Raw genomic sequence first — 23,928 nt, forward strand, 5'->3', positions numbered from 1 at the left:
CAAAAAAAATAATGGATATTCAAAAGGGAAACAAAAAGGATTGGTATACAGGAGGAAATTTCTTTTTTTGGTTTTTGTGCTTTCGCCTTTGGATCGAGCTATCCCACGCAACGACTTTTCTTCATTTATGACCTCACTAATGTTTCACCAATTCACAGCGTTTTGTTTTTTTCAATTCACCCACATGAGATTAGCGATTCAGCGATGTATATATGCCTTCTTTGTCATTTACTTTCCCTTGTTTTCTTTATTTTATTTCCTACTAAATAGTCAGCAAACGTTGGATCTTTGGACTCCTTCCCAGAGAAGGCTGGATATATATTTCTCCGATCCTCTTTGACATCTTCATGTTACGGTATTCTGAATTTGGAGCTGTCCCCGGTTGTCACATTTACTCTTGCTAATAATTATAATAATAAATATGACATTATCATTTACGCATTTAGGCATCCCTAGCGCTAACAATTGGAGGTTTGCGCTTTCCTTCCGATTGTATGCCTCTAGCGTCTGCGAAACAACTGTGACTCTCTAATCGCAGGTCTGTAACACCGGCCTTGTTTATTCTCTGGTATACAAATTCTTTTACCTAGCGAAACCGCAGGAATGCGTTTGTAAAATTGTGAAGAAATAGAACATAGTATAACGAAATTCTCAGAAACAGATTTTTTTTCACCGCTAGATCACAGTAAAATTGGAGTTCACAGGGCTAAGAACATAAGTTTGTCCAAGATATCCAAATGTAATCCTTTTCCTTTGTAATTGCTTGCCCTACACACATAAAACATAGGCGGCATCAACTAGCTTCTAAGGTTGATTATGGCGGGTTTCCACATGGGTTACAGGGCATGGGAGGATTATTCCAGTTTCGATTTCAAGGTTTAAATCGAAAACTTGTCAGCCGTCAACATCCGCGAATGGGTTATATTGAGCTTAAACGACATATCGGGTAATTCGCTAAAGTCATGATCACTTGGTATAAAGTCTCTGGGCCGGCGCGGCGCCCGCATATGAACTATTAATAACGTAATACAACATCAAGGGTGTCACTAACCATTGTTCGCGGATTCGGGCGTATCCTAACGTCAGGCTAGCTAGGGTGCTAGAGTCGTATGTCACCTTATAGCTATTGGAAAAAAATATAGCATCCTATTATCAAAACATTGTGTTTGGAGTTTCAGAAGAAAACAAGAAAGGTTTGTGAGGGCAGGGACTTGAAAGCCATTAGATGTTTGCAGAAATACCGGTGCCTTTCGTATCATGATATCAACACTGCGCCCTGCTTCGAATTTCATCCGATCATTACTAACTAGACTAATTTTGAGTGACCCCTAGACTACTAATTTTGAAGTCCCGTGCAACCTATTCCGCGCAAGGTTGTTGATTGTCCGTCGCAGCCTTTCTTTTGTCGGGTCGCCTATGTATGGGATTCCGCAGCTGCATCCGAGGGCAACCATTGGGAAAAATTAGGTGAAAAGGTATGGCACAGCAATGTTTGATGCTGCGCAACGGAATCAAAAGACAAACATAAAAAAAATGAGCTACTTACTAGTTTTGGATTCAAACTGCAAAATGAATTATGGGAAAGCCTTCTATTTGATGTTGATTCGAACTCAGCCACCTATCCTAAATTTGCTGGTATCGATACCCTAAGTGGCCAAGGTCATGCAAACATCAGTTGGATCTAATCACCACGCGCACGTAACCCAGTAAAAAGAATTAGCAGAAGCAATCAGGCCGAGCGACAACAATATTTGTGTAATAATACCGAGACTTTAGGATAATGATTGGGGACTCTACGTGAGTAGATTTAATACTTAAACCCTAAGCTGCGTCCCGTCTTATATCATAATATTATAATGAAAACTTGATCTAGTGTTTACAAAGCTTTAAGGAATATCAGTTATAAGTTGACAGGTCTCAACTCGATCTATACTCCACGTAGTCCTTAAACTTTCTGTACATGGCGGATGAATAGTACAAGGCGATTATCCCGACGTTTATCTAGTGGACTAGCCATCGTTCCTATAAACTTCCAAGCAGCTAACAACCCGAGAGCTGTTCATAGTAGTAAGCGCTGCCATATATCCATATTGAATCTAATACAACTAATTGAAAACTTTAAAAGGTATCATATCAGGCTTAAATATTCAACTGCAATAAACTTCACCATGTCTAGGACTTTATCGGTGGGGAAGCAACGGCGTCTACCCCCAGTCTATGCCATTATAAATCGCATTCAAAGTGCTTCGATAGATAAAGTTCAAGATTTAGTTCGGAGTGCAGATATTCCGAAGTACACCTACAAACAGCAGTCCCAGATCCATGCGGCTGTGGCGGAGAAACTCAAACTTGAGTCCGAGAAGGAAGACCAAGGGTCGCCATCTCTTACTTGCCATATTTGCAATAAAGCCATGGATGATGTTACCCGCTTAAGGTATGTTGTTACTGTATGCCTTGAGTTCTTTCATGACTAAATCATCTAGCCACATTAAGCCTGAGCTTCACGCATATTTACCCTACGTTTATGTTTCAATGGGATATTTTATTTTCTAACTATTTGTTTTTAGGCGGCATCTGCTTACCCATGGGCCTAGAAATTATCGTTGCAACTTTCCAAGTTGCACATGGACATTCAATCTAGCAAAAGATCTCGAACGTCATAGGAAAAAACACGGAATTACCATTCAGGTTTTTAAATGTGGTTTTCAAGGGTGTGGGCGGCTTATGAATCGAAGGGACAATGCCCGATACCATATTAGAACAGTTCATGGCATTGAATACGGACAAGCAAATGCACTTGTGGAAGTGATTCCTATCGATATAAAAACTCCTGATCAACAACTTGAAGCGGCTCATCGTGAAGACCACATTGCAGCAGGGGTCTCCGATGTACAGCGTGAGCTCGTCACGGAACCCAACCCTATCACTACAACACAGCCCCTAGAGCTACCATCTCTTCATGGCGAACTAGATGAGGAGCAAAATTTGAAGGACTTATTTACCAGGTTCACCACACTCGATGAGGTTAAAGAGTCCGAAGGCCAGAAGGATGATTCGGACAATTGGTCTACTGGGAAAGATGCGTCAGAGCCAGCTCAGCAACCGCCGGGCGCCGAAAGAAGCCAAGTGAAAACACTAAGGGAACGAGTGAAGCAGGTCTTCTACACTACTACACGGCCGAGGCCACCGAGATTCAATAAAAGACTCGAACCAAACACGGTAGTGGATGAGGCCAAGTTTAAAGCGAGCGCCGAAAGTCTTGCCACCACTGACTCCGTTGCGAATCAGGCCTCGAGCTCTAAAACACCAGCCCCTACCCTGGGGGGAGGGTCTCTTTTCAAAGGGTTTTTATCATTAGGAACTAGCCGAAGTAGTGTAGATGGAGCTAATATCGAAACTCCCGCACCTCCCGCACCCTCAAAGTCACCGAAACCGCCTACGCGGGCCCCACCACCACCTCCAGATCAGGAAACCCCATTTCGAGTGAGACCACCAACCCCAATCACAGCTTTAAATCGGTCCCAAATTGATAACAGGGCTCCACCCTGTCTGCCTCCAAGGCCTGGAGTAATAGGAGCGAATCTTAGTCAAGAGAAACCCCCCGAATCTCGACCATTACCGAACCAGCTACAAATCAGTCCCGAGTTTGCCGATAAACTACATAATACCTTTCGGAGCAAACTTCAAATAAGTCATCTCTGAGGGACTACACCCTCTATTCTACACATACTCTTTCATATTCGGCGCAATATTTTCATCCCATTTTTTCTTGCTGGCTGCTCCTTATTTTTAGCCCTTGCACTGAATGTTTTGATCTACTCTATATTGAAGTTTTTGCCTTGGTGGAAACGTTCCCTAGACCGCTCTTTATATTATTGCGAATTTGCCCTTTGATTGCCAGCACTACCTTTGCCGCGAGGGTTTTACTTCATTGTAATATGCATATGTCGTTTTTATTTCAAAATGTTTCTGTATTGTGTTCTATCTACTGCATCGTGGGCTGCCTGGCCGGCCATCATCAACACATGCACATCGAGTGGTTTTCAATTCCTATACTTTTATTGTTTAGTAATGATTCAGCACTCTTTTATTCTTTGCTCTCAATATCTTATTTTCATAAACCTATGCAATTGCGCTCGGGTTTTGAACGTTTTCCCTTAGTATTTAATTGTTTATCATGAAATATTTTCGCTTCCTAAGTCAGGATTGGTGACTATGGGCAAAAGTGTGTTGGTGTTGGATCTGCACAGTCATTTCCAAACTGGAACAAGAAATACCCTATTTCGGCTTAGCTCATTCGACGGGAAGGAAGCGAGCTAAATTATCGATTTGTCTATCAAGTTCTCGACCGTCGAACATAAATAACATATCACTAATATCAGAACTCCAACCAATCCTTAGCCGAGGTTGTGTCGATTTCCGTCTAGTTTTGTTGAATTATCATTGATCCATTTTAGATTTAAAAGAGGGCTCGACCGAGGGCAGGATTCATCTCGTTCGCGCTGGATTTGAGGCACTAAGCATTTCGACCCACGTTTCTGTGGCACAGACAGGGCTATGGCACGGGAGAGTGCCGATTGCATCGAAATGTTGCCTGAAGTCGCCCGCTAGTTTCCGTTGCGTTGTGTGTATCAATAACCATTCATGTTGGGCGGTTATAGTGAGCCCAAAGTGAGGCTCTGAGGATCCAATGCAGCAAATGTAAGGAATGTAGCCTGTCAACTACTTGCAATTAAGGCTTATCGAAGGGCAGATTAGCGATTCAGATGCAATCCGGCCCCACAAGCAATTCGGGCTTAAGAAATTGCAAGGCGGTGCTACTAGACCAACCAATTAGGCCCGATGCAAGAACAAAAATCAGTCTATTGATTGGCTGCGTGAATGTAAATTGATCAATTGAGAAAGATCAAAAGATACGGGAATAGGCGTCTTCTGAAGAGACGAGAGTTAGGAGCTTTTAGCCAAGTATCTCATAGCTGGCTTGGTTTGAGCTACCGCTGTGAATTGAGCAAGCTTAGCACAATATTCAGAGATCCCATGCATTTCATGCATGCGACTCGGCACGATACTCATCTATAGGACATAGTATTATAGACAAGGATCACATACAGTACCTGAATATACGCAAATGAATAATCATACTCTGTGCGATAGTCCATGGTCGATGAGATCTTAGATAATGACAATTTAACTATTTACACAGTTGTATTAGCCGCTTCCGTCTCACGAAAATACTTCGGAATACTGAAGTTAAGGTTGAGCAGTTGGGGTTTCTCATCCCATTTATCAGATAATATTTATGAAGATATTGCAAGTAAAGGTACAATACATTAGGCCACCGGGAAGTTGCATATGTAGGCGCTTCATAAATCGAGCCACCTATTGTTAACATGTTGCATCCAACCAAGCTAGGCCGGGGTGCAGGATCTAGCAGCTGCAGACTTTGGGACGGCGCTTTCCGTTGGGGTCTGGGGCTTTCAGGCAGCTTTTTGAGCAATGCCCCCTGGAATAGATTCGTCTTGTCTGTGCCACCCATGAGCTATCTGGTGCTCAAGCTTCCAAGCCCGAATTGAAGATATCCCATTCATGGCCCAGGTATCTGCCTAGTTTTCGATTGTTATATATAATCCTAACCAACCGTCCATCGAAAAGATTCCTAGTGACTAAATCTTCTTCAAAAAGTATCCAGTGTGCTCAATTGCCATATCGCTTCGTAGTAAAGAGCTCTAACTTTGACATTTCTTAAATCTCCAGTGTTTCTTCAATCATCCTTTCGCCTTTTAGGCCTCAGAACATTCACTGGTATCAATTCACCATCAATTAACCCACCACACATTACTTTTGTGCCCAGACTTCAGATTCAAAAAATGTCGCAAGCAAGACGTCAAAACTTCTCAAACCTCGAGGCCCTAGATTCCGCAGCACGGAGTCAGCTATTCGATATCATTGACAGGTTCCGTGAGCTTAATATCAGTGAAGATATCTCTCTACCGCAGGTATGTCCTTAGAGATTTCGACGTAGCAGTCTATAAAGTATTCTAACTTAACATCACCGGTTTCGCCTAGCTTGTCGTTGTTGGCGACCAATCGTCGGGTAAATCATCTCTTCTCGAAGGTCTCACAGAGATCAGTTTTCCAGTGGCTAGCGATCTCTGTACGAGGTTTGCAACCCAAATCGTCTTGCGTCGCGCGGATGACGATGAAGGACACGTTAGAGCCTCGATTATACCCGGAGCCGATGCGAATTTAGATCTTGACCTTAGAGACAAATTGTTGGAGTTTCAGGTTTCATTGACGGAAGCTGAGTTTGGTCCGGAGAGCTTTGCCAAAATTCTGGATGAGGCAAGTCTTTAATTACCCGTCTACCCTCCTTACGACGATTCGAGTCCTTGTATTGTGGTATACTAATTATTGAATAGGCAGCCGTTTATATGGGGATCCCTAAGCCCGGGGACAAGGTCGAAGATACTCCAGACAAGAGATTTTCGAATGATATCTTGAAAATCGAGCTCTCTGGCCCGCACCACCCACATTTGACAATTGTAGATGTTCCTGGATTATTTCACAGTAAGAAAAGCGAATGACCTTGAACCACTGAAATTGAAAATTCGCTAAAAGTTTCTATAGATTCAACTATCTACCAAACTGAGGAGGACAAGGATCTCATCCGCAATTTGATCCAAACTTATATCAAGGATCCTCGCACCATCATCATGGCAGTGATGGACGGCAGAAACAATCTCGCAAATCAAGAGGTGTTTAGGATGGCACGCGAAGTTGACCCTGAGGGCCGACGCACAGTCGGTATCATAACCAAGTGTGATGCCGTACAACCTGGAGATGAGAATGGTGTCATTCAAATCGCCTCGAATAAAGTGGAAAAGCTTCGCCACGGATGGTTTGCTGTTCGCAATCGCTCAACAAAGGAGATTCAGGATGGAGTTACCATTCAGCAGCGTCATATAAAGGAAAAGGAGTTTTTCAGGAAGGCGCCGTGGAGTCGCCTCGGCCGGGACAAAACCGGCATTGAGAATTTAAAGCCCTTCCTTGGACATCTTCTCTATGAACACGTTCGCGATGAGTTTCCAAAACTCGTCGACGAGATAAATAGGCTAGTCATTGAAACGGAGGATTCCCTGGCGCAGCTCGGGATCGCAAGAACGACTCCTACCGAGCAAAGAATCTACTTGACGAAGATCGCCAACGAATATGAGAGAAGTGTAACGGACTGCTTGGATGCCAAGTTTAGAGAGCAAATTGACTCAAAGTCCGCACTCAAGATACGAACTCGTATCCAAAATATGAACAGCGATTTTGCCAAACGGATGCAAATCGAAGGCCACACACGAGAGTTTAAGGATGAAGACGAAGAACCACAATCAGAAGAAGTCGACGAAATTGCACCACTAGAAATTCCATTTACTAGCCATGAGAGAGAAGAACATCAAGTATATGGCTATAAGAATAATGTCGATGGCGAAAATTCCTTTAATAAACTAGATCCCGAGGATATATACGACTGGATCAAGGTCACTTATCGTGATTCTCGCGGTCCAGAACTCCCGGGTCTCGTCAACTACAATGTCGTCATCCAAATGTTCCGAGAACAGTCAACCAACTGGAAAACTGTAGCTGGAGAACACGTTCGCGGTGTAGTGGACATAGTTGCGAAGTTCAACGCCGAAGTTTTTAACCGTGTAGTTTCCGATGACACCGTTCGTAAAAAGCTACAGACCAGTTTATCAAAAGCTACGGGTGCTGCTATTACTCAGGCCTACCGAGAGCTTGACCAATTGATAGAAGATGAGCGCAGTGGAATTCTGCAAACAGTCAATGTTTCATTTGGACAAAATCAAAAGGCAATGAGACAGAAGAGAGCATTATACGAATTGAAGAAACAAAAGGGCGCGAACGGTATGGTAAATCTGGACATTGTTGCTCAGATGTTCAACTTGTCCAACGAAGATACTACCGTCCGCGATGTCCATGATATCCTCAAGTCGTACTACGACATCAGTCTCAGGCGTTTCACCGATAATGTTGTCCTCCAGGTCGTTGAACGTCATCTCTTGGGGAAAAATGGACCTGTTCGCCTCTTGAAATCTGAATATGTCTCAGGTTTGGAAGATCTAGAGCTGCGTAATATTGCTTGTGAGGATTATCAGGCCGCGGCTAAGAGAAGGGAGTTGCAGGCTAGACTCGAGAGAGCTAAAAGCGCACAAGAAGCCGCTAGTATCATTCCTTTTTGAAGGCCCGGGAATCCCAGAGCTCATGAATAGTTGGCGGAACCGTTCTGAGATCTTCCAATCGATATAGGAGTACTCTATATATATAGAGGGCATGCTTTTGGCGTATGTTGGTCATTTTCGAATTATTGCTATTTCCTGGTTCCCATCTTTGACAGGTTTGAAATTTTTGGGTCTGATTTTCGTTTCTTTGTGGTTTCTATCTTTTGTTAATTCTCTGGTTCTGTTTAATATACATGTCTAGTCTGCGTGTGCAATACTTTCTTGACCTATCCTTTTTCTCAAATACCTTATGCCATGATGTACTTAATTTTTTTATGTTATGTTTCGAACCAACTACGGCAAATGGACAGATCTAGGAATTCGAAATTTTTAGGTCCTAAGGGGAAGTCACAATACCAAATCTTCATTTTGATTTTTGATGGCTACCATGGTACCATGATTTTATTCTTTATATATGAAACCGTGGGTCTCATAGATCTTCTATTGAGTAATTATTAGCTGCGACCGCTCAAGGAATCGCAGGTTATAGCTAGTGTTACTAGGATATCAAGACAGAGTTCTAAAGGTAAGCCTGTAGGGTTTTCTTGGCCGCGGATATATATCAACCCGGTAATTTTGTATTATCGGTGCCTTCTAATTATAATATTAGCTAAGAGTTGAACTTTTATAAAGCCACGTATATTTGCTCCGCAATTCAAGACAAATTGCTGTATAAATTCTTTTCCTCCGCTGAATTGAAAATTCATCCCATTAACTGCATTGCCAATTCCCTCAGATATTCTACCGGGTACAAATCATCACCGACACCAACAGGTACATCCAGGTTGGTTAAAAAGTCAATCAACTCTGCCTCAGTCATATTCTCAGGACTCTTGCTCACGTAATCGCCAGCGGGTGGATTAGCCCCGGTTCCCACCATTTCCTGTGGTAGCGCCTGCTGATTGAGTCCTGAGTTGATGTCCAAGCTATCATCATACCCGAAATTCACACCAGGGTTAAAGAAATTTGCCTGTTTGCCTGCATAGTTGTTGAGGTCAAAGTCGAAAGCGCCGCTACCAGATGGCATGGCTAGGTTATTGATAGATGAAAGCTGATTATTGCCTTGGAAAGCTTGATTAGCAAGGTCATACAGACCCTGATCGAAGTTTTGGTTAGCTTGAGTGCCTTGTGTGTTTGTCCTTTTTGGGACTCCTCCGGCTTCCGCAAGGTCTATCATGGTCTGTTGGGTCAACCCAAGGCCTGATTGGTTTTCCCGCGCCTTCGCGGCAGCGGCAGCCTCTTTTTCAGCTTGAAGTTCGTACAACAACATGATTTCCTCGGCGGTGTATTGATCGCTTGTTTGCGGCCACGCTTGGTTAGAGCCTTGTTGATTGGAATTGTTCGACCTTCGTTGAGCCTCTATTGCTGCTTCCGCTACCATGGAATCTTGGATCTCTTGAGGTGATATATCATTATATGGTTGATCTAGAAAGCTATATGGATTGTCATTTGCTTGAGAATTTCTGTACGTTCGAGGACCTGGTCTTTGAGCGAAACCACTCATGTTTTTTTGGCGCCGAGTGCCCCTACCGTTCATTTGTCTTTCTGGTTTTCTGAATTTTATGTATGAGCGGGCTATATTACTCCTCTCGCTTGTATTATCAGGCGCAAATCTAGAATCATCGACATCATACGGGTTATCGACAGTCCCAGAATTTCTTAGATACGGATTCAAATCTCTCTCAAATTTCTGCCTTCTTGGCTTTATCCTTCCAGGATAGGCTGCAATAGATTCGGTGTCGTCTTGCGCGCTTTCATCGCCTGTTTCCTTGTCAGCCCCCTTAATTGACTGGCCGGTTTGATCGATAACCCGGTCTACGACCTCTTCGTCGTATTGCTCGTCGGCGTAAGGGTCATCGGGCTCGGGAATAGGTTGACCGTTCTCGTCCAGTAGAAGACCATATTCATTTATAGGTTCGCCACGTTCGTTACGGAGAACATAACTCCATTCCAGTTCTGCATTTGGTGGAAGTTGGTCATCTGGGAGGAATTTTCTACCTCCCGATTGAGACCGTCGCCTAGATAACTACTCAGAATCTTTTAGTAAGTATTCAAAATTATTTCACTTGCAGTCGCACTGGTAGCTATATGTATTTCTCACTCTCTCTTTCTTTTCTCGTTCTAGGCGTTTATTACGCTCTATATCTGCTGGACCCGGTTTATCTGATTCCTGTTCTCGTTTGAATTCAGCGTCTATATCCGGTGCCGTGGTTAAAATCCTCATATTCCCTTCTTCGTCGAATTCATTTTCTACTGTAACAACTTCCTCAGAAGCAAGTCTCGGAAGAGCTGAGATGTCGAAAACATGTTGCGGTCGATAAATGTTGGATGGTATTTCTTCTTCAATGATTCGGTCTTCGACATCTTCTGCTGCTATTTGTGATCCATTAGGTGATGGTTGCCCTGACCCTAGAACATCTGTTTTAGGGGCAATATTTATTGATTCCTGTATCGGTGCGGTTTGGGCTCTTTGTAAGGACTCAGGCGCAATATCAAACATCTGTCTTCCACCGGTAAACTCAAGATCTTTCTGCAAGGCCTCTTCGTCGGGCTCAAAACCGGCGTCTACGTACTCCTCTAGATCTGCTTGTGTACTCGCGACCGACGCAGCGTCCGCACTTTCTGCTCCTTCCTCTTCTTCCAGAAGCATTTTCCCGCCATCTGGGCTACCCTTTTTTGTTTTACCCCCCTGGTCGTATGCTAATCCTTCCTGTTCCTGCCCTACCATATCCAACCCGGAAGGATTTTTTGGTTCTTCTTCTTCCCAATAAAATGGCTCAGAGTTTTGATTATTCGCATTCGTATTCGCATTGATGTTCAAAATATTTGGGTTCCCGTTTGCATTTAATTGAACCCCGGCATCAACATCGTCAGCAGAGACGGATCCATCACTCTCAATGTTCATGGAGTTTGAGCCCTGTGAAGACCCGCCATTTGATCCCGACACCGGGTAGAATTGTGGTAAGGCTCTGGCCGTAACATGACCTATCGAAACCAACGAGGCCAGCAATAACACAGCAGCTCGTGCCATGTGTGGCATTTTGAAGCACTATTTGTATTGTCCGTCTAAAATAGTTTTGAGTATGTAACTGGTTTTCCGCCGGTGCTAAAACTACGGGATGAAGATCTTCCAGAAAAAGCGTGGTAAGTGAATGGCATGCGTTATTACCTCTTAGGGTTTTTCATGTAGTCGAGGAGGGTTGGTGTTTTATTTGCTCAGTTGCGCTGGTTAGAGGCCTCTGCGATATATCGCAGCCAAATAAGACTAACTTCATAATTTATAGGGCATATTAATACCGCATATCATTTAACGTCATTGATTCAATCTATCTAAAATTTATTTGAGGGTATATGCCTTGGTTTAGGCAAGGTACCGTATGCCTGGGGCATATATGAGGTTAGCTATGAAGAGGACTGGATGTGTGTACAAACAACCTCATACCCGGGCAACATACACTGTCACAGTAATCCGCGAATATCTACCGTCATAAATAATACCGAGAGGAAAATATTAAAGGAGAAAACAATAATCCCATTTGATCTTGATGAGAACTTTCATCAAGACTTTCTATAGTACATGCATTCGTCGAAAAAATCCAAATAAACGCCATCGCTATGCGGAATAACAACACTGTTAAATAACATGCCCAAACAACCAGAAGAATGTTGCCCCGAAATGTGACCGTTCATAATAGGGAAGAAAACAAAAGCCCTTAAAGAGGAGATGTGCATTTGTAGAGGCATCGGTGATACGTTTGCTGAGGATATAAGTTGGGAGAAGAACGGAATAAGATCCACCTGGGGATCGTTTGTAGCGCCATGACAAGAGTATTAAGCATGAGGTATGCAGGCGGGTTGCCTCCAGACCAGCAGGCGGGCAAATTTAAAGTCCGGTACAAAAAAAAGATAGGCAAGGGCTCTGGTTAAAAGTTAAAAGTATGAGGCCGTGTTTATAAAAAAAACAAAAGAAACATGACCTGAGGCGTAAACATCTCGAAAACTGACGTGCTGTACCTCTCAAATCATATCGACTTCGTCGTCGTCTTCTCGTTCGGCTTCTCCGTGTTCTTGGCTCTCGCTGCGAACATCGTGGTATCTCGGGATGAAGGTCGTGTTGGTCCTGGGGTTTCTTCGGCCTTCCGAAGTAATAGATATTGAAGGAGATAGATCGCGGGGGGTCTGTGGCTCTGGAGGAAGGCTGGCCCCAGAGATGCGAGCCGATCTGCGGCGAGTGACCGAAGCACTAGCAATGGGAAGATTCTCCGGACCATGCTGCTGAGTAATTCGCGAGCGGGTCCGAGGACGAGGGGAGACACCTTCTGGGCTGGCCTGAGCCCCACGCTTGTTGAGACGGCGAGAAGTTGACCTGGGATCACGGTTGGCAGCTGGATCCGGATTACCAGGAAGAGGGTCTTCTTCTTCCTGGAAGAGCGGCGGCGTTGACATAACACTCAATGGTGTCAATGGGGAGCTCATGAGTTGGTCGGGGAGCTCGATGTCCCCGTCCCTGGCCAACGGCCCAGTTTGCTCCGGCTGGCTGGTGATCTGGGCGATTTCCCCCCAGTAGGCGTCGAGCTCGGCGCCCAGTTCCTCCAGAGTAAGCTCCTCTGGATCCCCTGGGTGCTCCAAGGACATCTGGTAAACCCACATCGCCAGGTCTGTGGGATCGGCGGCTGGCTCGACGTCGAGGGCCGGGTAGGGGAGCCCCAATGGCTCTTCGACCGAAACACGCTCGTCCTCTCCCATAGGGAGTGGACAGACAGCGGCTTCCGCCGGAGAACCATCTGTGGGCTCCTCCTGCCCCTTCCTCTTCATCGCTCCAGCGATGATCTTCTCCCACTCCTCCTCGGTGGGATCCCCCCCCTGACACTCCTCTTCGTTGGCTGTTCGGCCAAACGTTTTGCTGAACTCGTCGTCCCAATCGACGAGCCCAGAAGATGGCAAAGCCATCCGGTCTGCGGTCCCAGTCGGCTCTGAAGGTATGGGTGCAACTGGGGGGAGGGAAGCGGCGGGCTGGAGGTCACCAAGCCCCAGCGGGTCCTCCTCGAGAACACCTTCCCTTACATAGGGATAGGTGACTCGGGCGACCAAGTTGGCGGTTGGGTCGGGCGGTTGAAGGTTGGCCAGACGTGAGGCATCAATCTCCCACCCGCCAAGTGGGAATGCCGCGGTCAGTATAGGCGACTGACCGGTGATGAAAGGCCCAGGAGCCAGAACTGCGGCAGGGGAAGGGACGTCGCTTTCGCGAACAGCCTCCTTCCCCTTTGCGGCCCTTAGCTCCTGGGCCTCATCTTCATACTTGCCCTGTAAGTATTCAATTCGGGTTTGGTACATCGGCCCAGAAGTTCCTAGGTCGCTGTTCCCAGCGACTAAGAGACTCTCATGGGCCGATGAAGGAGAAACTTCAGCTGCCATCACTATATTCTGGTTAGCTTCGAAGTCTAAAATGCGTCATTATAGCCGACACTCTCAGGTAGTCGAGGAGGAGGATAATTTTACTTACCTCGAGCGGACTTTACAGTGTCCCCTACATCTTCAGAGGTTAGGACGGGGTTTCTTGCCTTGTTGCCAGAAATCTGACCGAGAATGGTGGGGCCGGAGGGGGTATCAGCTCTTTCCTTACCCTTCTTCTTCTTCGACGATGGCCCCGGGGAGGAAGACATTGCGGGCGTGGTGGAGGATGGCCTGGCCAACTGGCCCTCCTGGAAGCGACCCGAAAATGAGGTTGGGAAAGCCTCTGCGAGGGATGCAATGCTCGCTTGGGGATCGGGAACTGGCTGCTGCGCTTGTGCAGCAGAGGTAGCAACGGCAGGAGGTAAGTCTTTCGTACTAACTCGCCTTTTGGGAGGCATCTTTTTCGTTGGTTTCAATCGGGTAGATGGCCCGGAATGGTAGTACTGCTGTGGAGTGGTAGAGTCTTTAGAGAAGCCTCTGGATTGGTTACCGTGATAAACAGGAGTACCAGGGAAGTTCTGGCCCGGGTTAAAAACAGCTGTCGGAACAATATGTCGCTGATTGAATGAAACAACAGGATTACCCGACTGATAAAAGGGTTGAGAAGAAGAGCTACCTGACTGGTAAGGCGCTGTATTAGGATTGTTCTGTGGCTGGTAACCAGCCGGTATGGGAATCTGACTAGGTTGATGATAATCAGGAGCACGAATATTCTCTTGTTGGTCGATTGCAGGGGCAGAATGGTTATCTGGATGAAGAACCTGGTGTTCTTGATGAAAACCACGGCCAGCAACGTATTGGAGTTGATTACCTAGAGTTGGGTAAGGTGGATAACCATAAAAGTCAGGACCAGCAGCGTGAGCCTGGTCAGGAGGACAGAAAGCAGGTCCGTGGACGTGATTGGGGCTTTGAGGGTGAGGAGATAAAAATTGACCAGGCTGAATGAAGCGAAGTTGTCCAGGAGCAACAGGATGGTGAGCCTGGGGAGGAAGAAACTGAGCTGACTGAACAGAACCGTACTGTTGCTCAGGATAGATAGGAAAAGTAGGTTCAGGATAGTGGGGATCGGGAGGAGAGTATTGAGCAGCTTGTTCAAGCTGAGGTTGCTCAGAACCAACAGAGTAAAGAGGATCAGGGTGATTGGGATGAGAAGAAGAAGATTGAGCAGACTGTGCAAACTGAGGTTGTTGAGAATGAACAGGATGGTGGGTTTGAGAATATAGACTCTGAGCAGGCTGAACAGAAAGAAGCCGATCAGGATAAGCAGGTAATACAGGACTAGGCTGTCGAAGCTGCGCGTCAGAATAGTGAGCTGGATACTGTTGAGGTTCTTGAACCTGGTGAAGTCTTTGAAACTGATGAGGATATTGATACTGATGAGATTCTTGGTGATGATGATGATGGGGAGCAGGAGCAGAAGAAAGAGAAGGAGAATGAGCAGAATGGAGGTATGGAAGAGGAGTTGGAAAGTTAGGTGGGCGTTGGGGAGGTTGTGGAGGTTGTTGAAAATAATTGTGCTGTCCTCCTTCGTTCCAGTGATGCGGGCTAGAACCACATATATTGAATGTTAGCCGTGATGTCCAATTCCAATTCCACTTCAACTTCAACTTCAACCTCGTCCTCAATCACAACTTCGACGCGTCAAAAAACCACCTACCTTTCACTCCGCCTTGAAGGCCCACTACCATAAGCTTGGCGTTCACTGGCCTCTCCTTCTGGCCTTAGTTTTTCCTTGTTATTGCCTTCCATTGCTCTGTTTGGGTCGGGTTGATAGATACAAAGTTTGATGAAGGTGATGATAAAAGTGATGGCAATCTGTAGAGAGAGTGAGGAAAAAGAGAGAGGGAGGTAAGATTCCTTTCTCGAGTCCAAGGGCTATGCTTTTCTTACAACCGTTCATTACAATCTAGGCTCGAGTATCAAATCCAAAGCTCCTCCAGCGTTTCTAGGGTAAAGGGCTCTCTGTAGTTCGTAGAAACCAGGCACAGCATTTGTTATCGGAGGACTCTACGAGGGTTTCCGAATTCAGAGGCCTCCCTAGTCAAGAAGGCCACCCTCAATCAATTTTGTAGCCATTTGAGATATTTAGGCATGGCCTCGTCGTATCAGCTTCTCTAGCTTAGGTGGGTATTTTCATATCGAAATTAGCCCCAGAAAAGGTTAATGACTACACTAGGCTTAACAGCAGAGCTAAGGTATGATATCCATGTTGAATGATTAATGTAGTAAGATGGCTTCTTAGGTTTGGAAAGATAGGAACTACTACACGAGCTACTGTAGGTCCTGAGATGAAAGATATGATCTCATGGAGTCTACTTTTAGTCTTTAGAATCGATTTGAGAAAAATTTAATGCACACTACACAACCGGTGTTCTACCTTCTCAAGCTATGGGCAATATATAAAAGCGAAATGGGTTCTAAAACAGAATTAATCGGTTCCGCTGTATTTATAAACGAAAAATACACTATGTTAGCAGAGACTGATGCAGAGACTTATGCATATGAATAGTATGGAAATGGTTATAGATATAATTTACTATTTAGGCTTAGATTCAATGTCAATCTTCTAAAGCCAATATATTTTTTCGTCCCGATTCGATTAACCACCGTATCATATCAGAAACTGGTGAACTGGCATTGCATTCTAGCATTATTCCGTTGGTTAATTCGGGTTCAAGGTTGTTTGGTTACTGGTTCGCCGAAAAAGATTTTAGACCAATCAATGGCCACTGGATTGGTATCCATGGGTAGCTACCTATATATATTGAATACTATGGCTTCCTCTACGCAAAAACAGGCCCGAAGGTTCTCTCATTGAGATAAATCTTTCTGAATATTGAATCATAGAAAGGCACAAACAAATGTGTTGTCAGGCGCTGCAACACGCAGAATACCACACACGAGCACCTGAGCACCTAAAACGGACGTTACACAGCCAATCAAACGCCATGCCTGCTTCTGTGCCAAACCAGCGTACTTTTCATCCCTTCCAGATCGTCCCGCACCAACGTCACCGTCACCACCAATAGCTCAAATCACCATCACGAACTTCACACTACTAGCGACCAACTTATATAGTAACGATAAACTAAGCACCTTCATCATGCCTCCCAAAAAAGTAGCCGCAAAGCCTCCGCCTTCTATCTCCAAAAACACAGATATTGACTCCCTATTCGACGGTATCGACGATATCTCCACTTCCTCCAAACCCACAGGCCAATCCGACTCAAAACCCCGCGGCTCCCTCTCTGCTGATGCAGACGCCGACGAAAAAGCTCTATTAGCCGAGATTGAAGGGTTGACAGCAGAACACCGAGCTCCGTCTCGTCCTGTCACACCGAGTCTTCGTGCTACAGCAGGTGTAAACGCCGCTGCGAGAGCTAGTTCTGAAAGTTTGAGGAAGAAAGCTGCGACGGCACGTGCCCCTGTTGCTACTGCTAAACCCGCGAAAGTGGAGAGTGAAGATGACGAAGAGGGTGATGATGATGACGATGACGAAGATGACGAAGATGATGAGGAAGAGGAAGAATATGATGAGAAAACTGGAGCTGTGAAATCGAAACCACATAGGCCAATTCAACCTCAAGAACAACAGCAACAAGGCGGCGGATGGTGGGGAGGACTATGGTCCACCGCATCAGCTGCAGCTACTGTCGCCCAGTCCACAGCTCAAAATGTCTACAAAGAAATTCAATCCTCCGAAGAAGCTCAACGGTGGACTAAACAAGTCAAAGGCTCCGTCGACGGATTCCGTGAACTAGGTATCAACCCCCCCTTCACCCTAATTTCAAAAACTCGCCACTAACCACTCCAACCCCAAAAAATACAGGCGGAGAACTCCAAAAACGTGCTATCCCAACATTTACTACCCTCCTCCACCACATCGCCCCTCCGATCTCTGCCCACGAACGTCTCCACATACACACAACCCACGACCTCCAAAACTACCCCTCCTTGGACCCAATAATCCACCATGTCTTCTCCCGCGTAATGCAACAGGTCGAAGGTGGCGACCTCCTTGTTATTCAACGTGGCTCTGAAGCCACCAACAAACACAATAGTAGTCTATCCGCTGGTTGGGGTGGCGGTCCCTGGTGGCGTGATGAACGCAAACGTGAATTAGGCACGATAAAGGGCCTCGAAGCTGGTGTAAAACTCGCAAAAGCTACTGCTGAGGGATTCGCAAATGAATACGCTTTAAGAAGTCCCAGCCTTGAAAAGAAACAAATCGATCCAGACAACCCGGTGCGCAAAAGCGATATTTTCTTGGCTGTTCAGCCGGTTACATATCCTTGCCCATTCACGACTATTACGGCAAAATCAGAGGATGGAGATGTAGTCGAAGAGGTTTTAAGCTTCGCAATATATCTATCTGATCCTAAGCATTCACTGGAGTTCACGACTATGTCCCAGACCTGCCCAGCGAAGTGGGGAGAGTGGATGGACGCTGAATTCGAAGAGTTGCCGGAGGATGTTCAAATGGGGCTTGCTAATGGAGCTGTTGACCCACGAGAATGGGTCGCAGAGTGGATGGAGGAGACGATTGCCTTGGCGGTGGGTATCACCGCACAGAGGTATGTAAGTAAGAGAATGGGCGTTGGAGAAGGACTTGGGAAGGGGAAGGCGGTGGATTTGGAGGGCAGACAGGAAGTAAATCTCGGTGGTGAGGCCGGGGTTTTATAATGTCTCTTTCTTTCTCTTTTGTTATTTTGCTTATCATTGCATTACTCAAGCTTTTAATCCTGATATACAGGAGGCTTTTGAATAATACTGTCTTGTCGAGTGTATTTATTTTTTTCGTACTCCTTTGAAAGGATGAGAAATAGCTAACTATTGGAGGGGTATTTTTGCATGATTTTTATGAGGTTTAAAGTCCGGAGTTCTTCAGCGGTTATCTATACCTTGTCTTCTATACACTCTACCGCAATTAATTCTATATTACACCCACTCCCTCCTTGTATAAAACGAACATGAAATGTCAAAAAGCACGCGCGCAGAAATACTTCAGTTCTCGAATATGCAAAAAATGCAATGATGAAACCCGCTAAAACGGCAATGACAAAACCAAAACCCCGCTGATATGGGGGCTACCTAGAACCCCCGAAGAAGCTTCAAACGTAAAAAAAAACGGAAAAATCCAATAAAATCATTACACTCCCACTCCTCTAAGTAAGGGAATTAAGAGAGTCCTATGAGAACTTCAATCGAATAATACTCATCAACATGTTCATCAAACCATGACACATAACCGCAACAGTTGCCACAAGCAACCCCTCAAAATCCATAAAATCCCGTTTTCCTTCACCTGTAACTCCAAATTCCCATCCAAACCAGAAAATCCTTCTAACGCACCATCCACTGATTATTTCCAGCGCCCAGGTGACCAGGCTGGCGAAGAATGTGAGATTGAAGTCATACCCATCCTCATTCTTGTTGTCGTCGGAGGATTGGAAGGACAGATAAGGATAAACTAAACGGTTAGGACCGTAATGAAGGACTACGATCCAACCTAAGAACGCGAGCATACTGACATTTTCGGAGAGACCGCGGAGGTAGAATGCTCTACCTGTGAGCTTTATGTGCTCGTTATAGGTTATTGAGGAGAAGTTGAGATAGGTTAAGACGCTGTGAAAGCGGCGGGAGATGTAGAGAGGTTGGAGTAGAATAGCGATAGAGGAGGACAAGAGCTGGAGGATCGCGAATTGTGAGGGAGAACGTAGGCGAGCGTATAGAGTTCGAATGTACGTCTATATATAGAGTATTTCCAGGGTTAGAAATGCGTTTTTCGGAGAGAGATACAAGGAGGACATACGTAGTAGGTAAGGCTAAAATACAGCTTGAACACAAACTCAAGAGGGTAGGATTGAACTTGAGCGCTCAAGATCCAGCCAGTTATCCCGTCCAAGGCAAGAATAGTACCGACCCAAGAGTATACATAAATAACGGTTTCCTTGTTATTATGTGGTAGAGTCCTAAGATAGATTTCGGCATATAACTCCCCGAGTACAAACGCAATAAGTCCGATCAAAATCGCTGCACAAAACCATAGAAAGCGAATGTAGCTGTATGGGATCCACCTTGTTCGTCGCCGGACTTGGTGTGAAATGCGGCTTCGGATAGTATGTCGGGGTGGGTAAGTATCTGCGCTGGCATTTGAGGAAGACCGTGAACGAGTGAAAATGTGAGAGTAGGAGAGTAACGATGTGCCTTCTGTAGGTTCTTCATCTTCAATAGCGTCTGATGATATATCTTGGTTATTCGAACGGGACGATGATGATGTGTTTAGGTGTGCAGAGGGTTGATGGTATCGAAGGGAGCTATGTCGGTCTTCGGTATGCAGAACGATAAAGGAAATGACGGCAGGTGAACACATTGTTAAGAAGGTTAATAAGATCCAAGTAATATTAAGGTGAGCAAGAGGCCGAAAGAAGTAGTAGATCGGAATGCCGGCGGCGACTGATAGTGACCAAGACAGAAGATACGTCGCCGGACCTCCAAGGCGTGCCGGCCACCAATTCATATTGTAGAGGTTGAACAAACTGGTCATGTAGAACAGTCCCATTAATAAATAAAACCCATAATAGACAAGTAGGAAGAACCACCAATGGATCTCTACTAGCGCTTTACCATGTCCTGGAGATTCAGATCCCGGGTCGGTGCCATTTGCGAATGTGGTACTGCTCCAGCCAACGCTTTCGTCATGTAGGTGTTTTTCGGGCCATATCATATGTAATATGCCCTCGATAAGTGATGATATAAATGTGGTATCGCCAGGTGTACCCGGTCTAACAGTAATCGGTAACGGTATAGCGCACCAACCTACAGTCTATATGTACTGTATTAGCATTCGGCCCGCCAGCCCAGCCGTGAAAGTGATAACATACTACCCCCGCCGGTATAGCGACTAAAATAATCGCACGGCTCCACCAGTACCTAACCAATCTCTCTGTAACATCTCGTCTCGGACTAAGAATGCTCCCCACATCGCTCACAAACCCCACAATGCCACTGCGACGCCTTACCGCCCCGCTAGGAACGAATAAATCCTCATCACCCTCATCATCGGTAAGGCTTCCGACAAAACTATCGTATGCAGCGGATGTAGCGCGCGAGATTGAATCGACGAGATTTCCTATCGAGGACTTTTTTTTGAGGCGGGGTTGGCGGAGGGGGCGGGCTGAGGAGTGGAAGCTGTGGGATTCGCTTCCTTGAGTGAAGGTGCTGAAGTTGGGCATGTTTCCTTGGGCCGCAAACAAAGCAGCAAAGCCGCCGAACAAGTAATAAAACCGTGGTTTTTCAAGTCTTACAAGAACAGAAAAAACCCATATGGAGGATATGCGCGGAAAGCACGCGCCCGAGCGACCTTGGGGAAAACGGTTTAGAAGTTTTTAAAAATTGCGTGGCAGTCAGGCGACTGGACTGGAGTAATTCGAAAGGTGGAGTAGCTAGCCTAGCTACGGTGGTCGGTGAGTTGGGGTGGTCGTTTTTTCGTCTGATGTTTGCGAGCGCGAGCTGACGTCGGAGCTCCTAACCTTGCATGAGCCAAGCTCGCATACTTGGTTTTCTTTTAGGCAGGTTGCGAAACACATCGCGGGAGATACTGCGCAGCTCAAAAGAGCGGAAGATGTTATCTTTTATCTGATGATTGATAGGAAAATATAGAGAGAATACAAATAAAGATCCAGAGAAGGGATGTCGTTGGATACCGTTGGAATTTTATGTGTAACATAACCTACCAAAAGCGTCACATTGATACGCCACAAGGCCATAACTAGAACCGTGCGATGCAACAAGGCCAACACATGTACAAGCAAGAACTAGTTGTCTCGTTCTCATAATATATATTGATATAGTAGTCTGTATTTCTATCTTGATATATATTCATTCAAGAGACAAGAGAAAAGAGACTTTCTATACTAGGAAAATATGACCCCAGAGCCAGAACTCTAAACAAAATGATCACATATTACAGTCTCGTACTGCCTTTTGTCGAGGGCAATTAACGTATCATTTTGGCAGATTTATATACCTACTTAGGTAATTATATGCATATATATATACCTACCAGCCACCAGTAACGAGGGTAGGATGGAGACTCGAGGATGGACGCAATTAATGGTGGCTTTAGCTAATTAGGTAGGAAGGTTCATGCAAAATTCCCATTAGCTGCGAGGCTATCTTGGGGCGTCGTATGGCATTTTGGTAGGTTAAAGCTGCTATGTGGGGTTGAATAATTAAACGTTTAAACCCTTAGTTTGGTCTCATTCTTCAATTGATCAGAGAATTCCGCTAGCAGAGGCCCGTAGACCCTAATACCACAGGCACGGTCACAAAAAAGAAACGGTCGGGGTAGTGGGAAGTCATTAGCGAGTGGAAGACGTGTCAAGTTTAGCACTGGCCGGGCTCAAACTCTGACCTCGATGAACCAAAGTGAATGTCATGGCGCCATTTGAAAGGAAGCTCACACGCCCCTCAACCTGCCCCATCGCCAGAAACGCCGCCACAAATATTCATATTATGGAACTCATTTGATTATCCCAGCTCGTTTTTTTTTGTGAATATCGCAACAGAGTCACAGGATAGCTACGTATACAGCAGGTAGTATGGTTCGATTCTACAAAACAAAACTATCGAAGCTAAAATCTTAACCTATATCTACTAGTTGCCCATGGTGTCAATGGGAGGTGGCTCGAGGGGACCGGACGTATAGCACCGAATGATGTTCAGAATATATATTAGCTTACAGTTCTATAGATCTACGGGACGGCCATTTTTTCATAGGAAACTCGACTAATCTAAGCTCTAAAAACAATTATGGCTTACCGCCAGCCGGCCGACGCCTTAGAACGAGACTAAAAGCTCTATGAAAGGCACTTGGCGCTGTTCTTTTGGGAGCCAACCCTTTTTACTATAAAAAGAGAGAACTTTAATGCGGCATCGTGTGTAGAGTGATAAGAAAATTCTGCTTTTGTGGCCCTTGACAAAAAAGTCTGGTCACGAGACTGGATATATGGCCCACAGCGACCAACCAGGCGTTTGCAACGCATAAATTCTCCGAGGAAATTTCGATCGATATCAAATATTTTCGCATTACGAGGGATATAATAGAGCTTCTGTTCACAGAAAGATGATTTAAATGACTGCTGTTGCAATAATATGTAGAGAAATGACAAAATATCACTATCGAAGGAAACTTTGCGGGTCAAGTCGGGGGATAACGGAAACTTTGTGAGCCGAACAAAATTTGCAAAAATGCAACAAAGTATTTTGCTTTTTCTTAACGCCAATGCAATAACGCGCCTGAACATGTGGATACCCGAGTTGAAGACGTCGACAGATGCTGCAGGGATGCTAGACTCTATCATCCACTGCTTGGACGAGCGATTGGGCAGTTTTCCCATGGATAGTACCTATGAATTGGAGATTGGGTGGAGGCAGTCGACTAGAATCCGCCGTTTGTAGCCTTTAAGGTACGTCCTATCAGGCATGCCTAGTTTTCAGGCCATATATAAATACCCCACGCGCCCGTTATAAAGCAAGGCTCGACTAACGATCCAATAGATAATTAGGATGAAGATTGCTTCTGGATGCTTGCGAATGCTGTGGTAACTGCAGGTTCTGGGATCGCACGACATATTTAAGTTACCCGAGGGTCGAATATTGCAATCCGCTGGCGTTTCTAGGCACTGGCTACCAAAACCCGGATGCATCGAAGCGATATCGATAAGAGCTTTCAAGCACACCAACCCACCAGTGGAATAAGACCGGTATACTATATATAACGTCAGTATAGGATCGAGATTTGGTTGATGGAAACCCAGGGCCGATATCCCCACCAGGCATTAAACTTATAAGAAGACTCGACTAGCGGATTTAGCAACATTAAGTTAAGCCCTTGGTATGCTAGATAACGGACATGCATCAGAGACCTTAAATTCCTTCCATTTCATAGTCGGTGGGAAGAAGATTGGATATCTATAGTAAGTTTGTGAGGTCAGCTTTGCGAATCATCATTTCGAGATGGCACTGTTCCGCACATGGATCTTGGTGTCGATGACGATGAAATAACTAAACTTGTTATAGTTTTTGTCGTAATATCTGTTTTTTAGGTGTATATTCTGAAGAAAGGTCGTGCTCAGCATACTTACCAGTGGGTTGGTCACCTGAGAGCGGGCAGCAAGTATTG

General features: G+C 45.3%; 6 protein-coding genes across 6 annotated transcripts; 3 read left to right on the top strand and 3 right to left on the bottom strand.

Moving 5' to 3' along the window:
• Positions 1-2,168: 2,168 nt before the first annotated feature.
• AOL_s00080g222 (uncharacterized protein) lies at positions 2,169-3,702 on the top strand (the record flags this gene model as incomplete). The annotated part of the gene is made up of 2 exons (XM_011124597.1): positions 2,169-2,434; positions 2,568-3,702. The coding sequence occupies 2 exons, from the start codon at positions 2,169-2,171 to the stop codon at positions 3,700-3,702; spliced, it is 1,401 nt and encodes a 466-aa protein (XP_011122899.1).
• A 2,165-nt stretch (positions 3,703-5,867) lies between these two features.
• AOL_s00080g223 (uncharacterized protein) lies at positions 5,868-8,249 on the top strand (the record flags this gene model as incomplete). The annotated part of the gene is made up of 4 exons (XM_011124598.1): positions 5,868-5,996; positions 6,067-6,346; positions 6,424-6,567; positions 6,628-8,249. The coding sequence occupies 4 exons, from the start codon at positions 5,868-5,870 to the stop codon at positions 8,247-8,249; spliced, it is 2,175 nt and encodes a 724-aa protein (XP_011122900.1).
• Positions 8,250-8,991: 742 nt separating this feature from the next.
• Positions 8,992-11,328, bottom strand: AOL_s00080g224 (uncharacterized protein; the record flags this gene model as incomplete). The annotated part of the gene is made up of 2 exons (XM_011124599.1): positions 8,992-10,314; positions 10,390-11,328. The coding sequence occupies 2 exons, from the start codon at positions 11,326-11,328 to the stop codon at positions 8,992-8,994; spliced, it is 2,262 nt and encodes a 753-aa protein (XP_011122901.1).
• Positions 11,329-12,305: 977 nt separating this feature from the next.
• On the bottom strand, positions 12,306-15,491 carry AOL_s00080g225 (uncharacterized protein; the record flags this gene model as incomplete). Its single annotated transcript, XM_011124600.1, has 3 exons — positions 12,306-13,705; positions 13,792-15,287; positions 15,400-15,491. The coding sequence occupies 3 exons, from the start codon at positions 15,489-15,491 to the stop codon at positions 12,306-12,308; spliced, it is 2,988 nt and encodes a 995-aa protein (XP_011122902.1).
• A 1,354-nt stretch (positions 15,492-16,845) lies between these two features.
• Positions 16,846-18,425, top strand: AOL_s00080g226 (uncharacterized protein; the record flags this gene model as incomplete). The annotated part of the gene is made up of 2 exons (XM_011124601.1): positions 16,846-17,503; positions 17,572-18,425. 2 exons carry the CDS (start codon positions 16,846-16,848, stop codon positions 18,423-18,425), a joined length of 1,512 nt encoding a protein of 503 aa, XP_011122903.1.
• A 506-nt stretch (positions 18,426-18,931) lies between these two features.
• On the bottom strand, positions 18,932-20,977 carry AOL_s00080g227 (uncharacterized protein; the record flags this gene model as incomplete). Its single annotated transcript, XM_011124602.1, has 3 exons — positions 18,932-19,489; positions 19,555-20,568; positions 20,627-20,977. The coding sequence occupies 3 exons, from the start codon at positions 20,975-20,977 to the stop codon at positions 18,932-18,934; spliced, it is 1,923 nt and encodes a 640-aa protein (XP_011122904.1).
• Between the last annotated feature and the right edge of the window lie 2,951 nt (positions 20,978-23,928).

The sequence above is a fragment of the Orbilia oligospora genome (assembly GCF_000225545.1).
Source record: "Orbilia oligospora ATCC 24927 unplaced genomic scaffold scaffold00080, whole genome shotgun sequence".
In the NCBI taxonomy this organism is placed as follows: Eukaryota; Fungi; Ascomycota; class Orbiliomycetes; order Orbiliales; family Orbiliaceae; genus Orbilia; species Orbilia oligospora.